The sequence below is a fragment of the Toxotes jaculatrix genome, chromosome 9, assembly GCF_017976425.1.
Source record: "Toxotes jaculatrix isolate fToxJac2 chromosome 9, fToxJac2.pri, whole genome shotgun sequence".
Taxonomy (NCBI): Eukaryota; Metazoa; Chordata; class Actinopteri; family Toxotidae; genus Toxotes; species Toxotes jaculatrix.
Genome location: NC_054402.1, coordinates 16,047,841 through 16,053,791, shown reverse-complemented (window position 1 = coordinate 16,053,791; position 5,951 = coordinate 16,047,841). Strand labels below are relative to the sequence as shown.

Below are 5,951 nucleotides of genomic sequence, written 5' to 3'. Positions count from 1 at the left end.
TAGCTTAGCAGAAACAGTGGACACAGGGGGCCCCTCCAGCTTGTACATTCAAAACTCTTGAATTAACACGTTAATCCTGTTTATTGAATTCGTATGGACAATGGCATGTGAAAACTACAATTTGAGGTATCACTGCCAAGGAATGATCCTAGTAAAAACATAACTGTTGGGATGGGATGAAACATAAAAATTCATGAGCTTTAATGGTGTTGGAAGGCTTTGTTCGGACAGAGTCAGGCTAGCTGTTTCCTCCTGTTTCCAAGTTTTATTCCAGTAGTGCAAAACTCCTGAAAAGAATTGTGGATTTTTTTGGTGTTTGGCAGTGTGCAAGAGGCCACAATGACATGCTAATTTCTCAACATTTTCAGTGTGTCATCAGCATTGATCTAAATGTTACAAACAACATGTTTGTAACAAGGCCAGACAAGTGCAAAACTGCCTTCACCAGAGTTTTAACACAGGGGCTAATAGAGATAGTATGCAGTTGACAGCCAATTCAGTCCTGCAGGGCGAGAGGCCAAAATCCTTGAGTTCCACCCCTGTTTGAGAAAAGATCAAATGCTCAGTGCAACAGCTGTGGAGCTGCAGGCTCTCTGCATTCAGCCACTAGATGGAAACAATAGTCCTCTGCTCAGCACAGTCACCCTCGCATTCATTTGTTGGATGTTATGCCTGATTCTGTGCACCGCTTTGTCTTTTTTTTTTTTTTTTTTTTTTCCTCATGCTAATGCAAATCAGCCTCTTTACGGTTTCACTGTGTGCATGTGTCTCTGTGTTTTTGGAGACACCATTTTTCAGCTGGTCTACTCTCAGGCACCTGCCCCCGCTGAAGTGCCCGTTAGCAAGGCAGTGAAACCCCTTCCATCTGCATGAGCGCTTTGCTTTTAAGAGAACTGACCTGCAGGGCTCCATAAAGTTTCACATTATATTGCATGAAAACATTAGCAGAAATGGTGACAGAGTAATTATGAGTCAGCAACAGTAACACGCCACTGGGGCTATCATTTTACCAGAGGAGCGGGATATTTTTTTACAGTCATACTGGAGTAAAATAAACTATTCAGTGTTTGACTCAGAGCAGTAGTGGCAGATTTCTTGTTATGAATCCAGAGGGGAAAGCTGTTGCTCTTTTTAATTTTCTTCTATACTTCTCATAATTACTTAATAAAGGATAATAACCATTTCAGCTCCATTAGGTGGTTGTTAATGTGACTCTTTGTGTTGATAAATGACCATATGGTCTGCTCCTAATGTTGTAGTCCAACCAGTAGTGATTTCTGAAGTACTGTATTTAAGTCTAACTGGCAGCAACTTGTATTACTTTATACTTTTAGTCCACTGCATTTTAAAGATGAAAGTATTGTGATTTTTTTTTTCCCCCAGCTGTTTACTTTGCAAATTAAGACCCTAAAAAAACACAATGAGCATATGCATATATGCCATTGTTTTACTGTAAGTGTAATTGCACACTACATGTTAAAGTGATAATCTTAATACCTCTGAAGTCTTGGAAAGTAACTGAGAACACTTACTCAAGCACTATACGTTCAGTTTATAAATGTTTTTACTAACAGTATTTCCATTTTATGCTACTTTATGCTTGTACTTCACTGCATTTCACTTTACACATTAAGATTCTATGTATAAAATCTGAGATGAGATTATAAATACTATATATTGCAAGATATAAAACTACCCAACTTGAAAGAAACTCTAAATAAAGTTGTTAAAATTAGTTTCATCTTGAACTTTTTGATGCATTCATGTATCAGGATTCACTGATATTATACATAAAAAATACAACAAAGAAAGGGGCCATTCAGCTGCAAAATGAATACTTTTACTATAAATACTTGGCAATGGCCTCAAATGCCCCAAAGTCACTGTGCACCAATTAGTTTGTGGTCATAAACTAAAGCAGCTCCTGCATTTTTGCCTAATCTTAAAGTTTTGTAGTGTAGTGCCCCTTCTCAAAATCTAGTTTCAATACACAAAAATCAAATTTTATACATAAAAGTACATGAGGATCTGAGTGGTCACTAACACAATCACTTGTGTTTCCGACACTAGTTGGCTGCTGCTTTACACTGTTCTGCAAACTTATGTCATGCTTTGTTTTGTTTTTTTTTCTATGTAAACTCAATTTGTAAAGTAACTAAAACTGTCAAATAAATATAATGTAGTAAATAGTACAGTATTTTCCTGGTAGTGTAGTTGAAGTATAGGCTCATGTATGATATGGGAACAGTAGAAGAGTACTTAACACAATGTGCTTTTTTGTGTACATTTGCATGTAGGACTTTTACTTGTACTGGAGCATTTTATCATTATGGTGTTGCTACTTTTACTCCAGTGAGCGGTCTCAGAGTACTATTCAGGGCAGAAATGTCAGAGGTATTTGACCATCCTCCAGCATCTGTCTGATAATTTTCCTTGTGTGGTGCTCCGGATGAAATGTGAGCGTCACGGAGCCCCCTCCTCCGCGCTGCTCTCCCCCGCCCTCCCCTCCCCTGCTCTCCGTCTCTCCCTGACTGAAGTCCCACTGAGCGGCTCTCAAACTTCAGTGTCGAGCCTGAACGCGGAGGACGAAGAGCTGGAGCCGACAGACAGACAGGCAGGCAGGGAGACAGTTGCGGCTAAACAAGCTCTCTGGACGCCTTACAAGCGGCTCAAACGGCCGCTTTTCATCCGCGGTTACTGGCGGTGGGTCTGAGGATTTACACTCAGCACTCGGTGTCTGATTTAGATGATTTTCCTCCATTGTCGAAGTTTCCGACTGTCACGTTTTTAGCTGCGGACCTTCGCTTCGCCTGTCTGTGGGATTAAACGTTTTAATTCAGCACTAAATGCTCAAACAGTGTGTTAGTGTGTGTGAGCAGCTGTTTTTTTTTTTTTTTTTGGACTGTTTTTCTAACGGAGCATTGACGGCAAAGGCAAAATCTTGGACCTGCCTTCGCCATGGGGAAATAGCGGGGATCTCTCTCTGTAACCGACCCCGTGTTTTTGACTTTTTTCATGGTAGTTTTTAAAGGACAGAGCTCGGTTTGTTTGTTTGCTTGTTTTCTAAAATAATGAGCATGGATGGTTGTCCGCTGAAGGTGGTGATTTTCCTGTGGTGTCTGCTGGTGATTTCTGGCTCCAGCTTTGAGATAGGCTCCTATGACCTGGAGCGAGGCAGACCGGCCAAGTGCGAGCCCATCGTGATCCCCATGTGCGAGGGGATCGGCTACAACCTGACCCGGATGCCCAACTTCATGGACCACGACGACCAGAAGGAGGCTACCATCAAACTTAACGAGTTTGCCCCTCTCGTGGCTTACGGCTGTGATGTGCACCTCCGCTTCTTCCTCTGCTCCCTTTACGCCCCCATGTGCACGGACAAAGTGTCGACCTCCATCCCCGCCTGCAGACCCATGTGTGAGCAGGCCAGGGAGAGGTGTGCACCCATCATGAAGAAGTTCAGCTACACCTGGCCGGACTCCCTCGACTGCTCCAAGCTGCCCACCAGAAACGACCCCAATGCTCTGTGCATGGAGGCCCCTGAGAATGAAACCAGGACAGAAGGTAAGAAAGGCGAGGGCATGCTTCCAGTGCCCCCTCGCCCCAGGCAGCCAGGCACCAGCAGCAGCCGCTCGCCGGGCAGCATGGGCTCCTGTGAGAACCCAGACAAGTTCCAGTTTGTGGAGAAGAGCCAGTCGTGTGCGCCTCGCTGTTCCCCAGCTGTGGACGTCTTCTGGTCCAGGCAGGACAAGGACTTTGCCTTTATTTGGATGACAGTGTGGTCCATCCTCTGTTTCGTCTCCACTGCCTTCACAGTCCTAACCTTCCTCCTGGAGCCTCACCGTTTCCAGTACCCAGAGCGGCCCATCATCTTCCTCTCCATGTGCTACAACGTCTACTCTGTGGCCTTCATCATCCGCTCGGTGGCTGGGGCTGAGAATATCGCCTGTGACCGTGAGCACGGAGAGCTCTACATCATCCAGGAGGGGCTGGAGTCCACTGGCTGCACCATCGTCTTCCTAATCCTCTACTACTTTGGTATGGCTTCCTCTATCTGGTGGGTCATCCTCACACTCACCTGGTTCCTGGCAGCAGGGAAGAAGTGGGGCCACGAGGCTATCGAAGCCCACAGCAACTACTTCCACATGGCAGCTTGGGGCATCCCTGCTCTAAAGACCATCATCATCCTCACAATGAGAAAGGTGGCTGGGGATGAGCTGACGGGGCTGTGCTATGTCGGGAGCATGGACTCTGGGGCACTCACCGGCTTCGTCCTCATCCCTCTCTCCTGCTACCTGATCATCGGCACCTCTTTTATCCTCACGGGCTTTGTGGCTCTCTTCCACATCCGCAAGGTGATGAAGACGGAGGGCACCAACACAGAGAAGCTGGAGAAGCTCATGGTGAAAATTGGTATCTACTCCATCCTCTACACGGTGCCGGCCACCTGCGTCATAGTCTGCTATTTCTACGAGAGGCTCAACATGGACTACTGGAAGCTGAGGGGGCTGCAGATGAAATGTGGCTCGTTCAACGGTCACAGCAGCGACTGCTCGCTGCAGACGTCTGTGCCCACAGTGGCCGTGTTCATGCTGAAGATCTTCATGTCGCTGGTGGTCGGCATCACCAGCGGGGTGTGGGTGTGGAGCTCCAAGACCCTGCAGACCTGGCAGGGCCTGTGCAGCAGGAAGCTGGCGGACAGGACTAGTAGTAGGAAACCCTGCAGCGGCGTGAGCTGCGGCAGCACACACTGCCACTACAAATCTCCTGCTGTGGTTCTCCACATGGCCAAGACTGACCTGCACTCAGACAACCCCACACACGTCTGAGAGGGAGCAAGCATACACACACACACACACACACACACACACACACACACACACACACACACATTTCACACAGCCAAATGCAAGCACAAACACACACACACACACACACACACACACACACATACACACACTTTACGCCCTGTGTAAGGAGCTGCTAAAGACTTTATAAGAAGAAGAGTGGTTGAATTGAACTGTCAGTTACTCCTCTGCTGCTGCCAAGGGACACACAGGTACAGGCATCACTATGAGAAACTAGCTATAAACAGTATTCAGTGCATAAAGGGAAATGTTCAGTATTGTTACCCATATTTTTCTGTTCATAGTGTTCTGTGCAGTAGACATGCCCAATGTTTTCATAGCAAAAATTTAAAAAAGGACTGTTATGGGAGGCATCCTAGGAAATATTAGTCTACCTTCCTCCCTGAAAGTGGCATGATAAACTGTATAAATCTGTATAAATGTTTTATTTATTGTAAATATATTTAATTTAAAGTTCACCTTGGCTCTTATCAGATTTGTTGTTTAGATGCATTTATTAAAGGTCAAGGGGAAACTAAGTGCCTTTTATAAGAACTCTGGTTCTGGCCTTTTGGAGGAATAATAAATTTGTGGAATTCATGTTCAACTCTCTCTCCGCCTGGTGTTGTTGTTGTTGTTGTTGTTGTCATTTTGGTAACTGTCTCACAGTGTCTTATAATGAATATTTAACCGTTTCCAGCAGTCTTTAATAGTCATAAATGACTGCTCATTTCAGTCTTGTTTTCCCTGATTTTCCTGCCATTCTTCTCCTGGGATTCACACATTTTTATTTTTTATTTTTTTACAGCGGGACTCCCCGCCAAATGTTTTGCCTTCCAAGTGCATGCTCTACACAACCCAGAGGCATCCCAAACAATAATCCTCAAAGAGAATTGCTGATGAATAGAATGACAAACCGTGGCAAGAATTAACGTTTGCATCATGGTCTTAAAAATGCAGGAGCAGTTTGCGGAGGAATATATTTAATTAATGGCAGTTTTAATCCTTCCACAGAATCACTGTTGTTGCCCTCTTGCTGCTCCAGTTTGATCCGCGAGCAAACACTCAGCACTTTGATCTGAGAGGACGAATCTGAAGTGGATT

At 45.1% G+C, this 5,951-nt stretch overlaps 1 protein-coding gene across 2 annotated transcripts; it reads left to right on the top strand.

The window, feature by feature from the left end:
* Nucleotides 1–2,573: 2,573 nt before the first annotated feature.
* fzd9b (frizzled class receptor 9b) lies at nt 2,574–5,459 on the top strand. 2 transcript variants are annotated; one of them, XM_041046901.1, is made up of 2 exons: nt 2,574–4,843; nt 4,880–5,459. In XM_041046901.1, the coding sequence occupies exon 1, from the start codon at nt 3,072–3,074 to the stop codon at nt 4,827–4,829; it is 1,758 nt and encodes a 585-aa protein (XP_040902835.1). In that variant the 5' UTR covers nt 2,574–3,071; the 3' UTR covers nt 4,830–4,843; nt 4,880–5,459. The 2 variants fall into 2 exon arrangements, with proteins under 2 accessions (XP_040902835.1, XP_040902838.1); XM_041046904.1 differs by having other exon boundaries at nt 2,574–4,856; nt 4,893–5,459.
* The last annotated feature ends 492 nt before the right edge of the window (nt 5,460–5,951 follow it).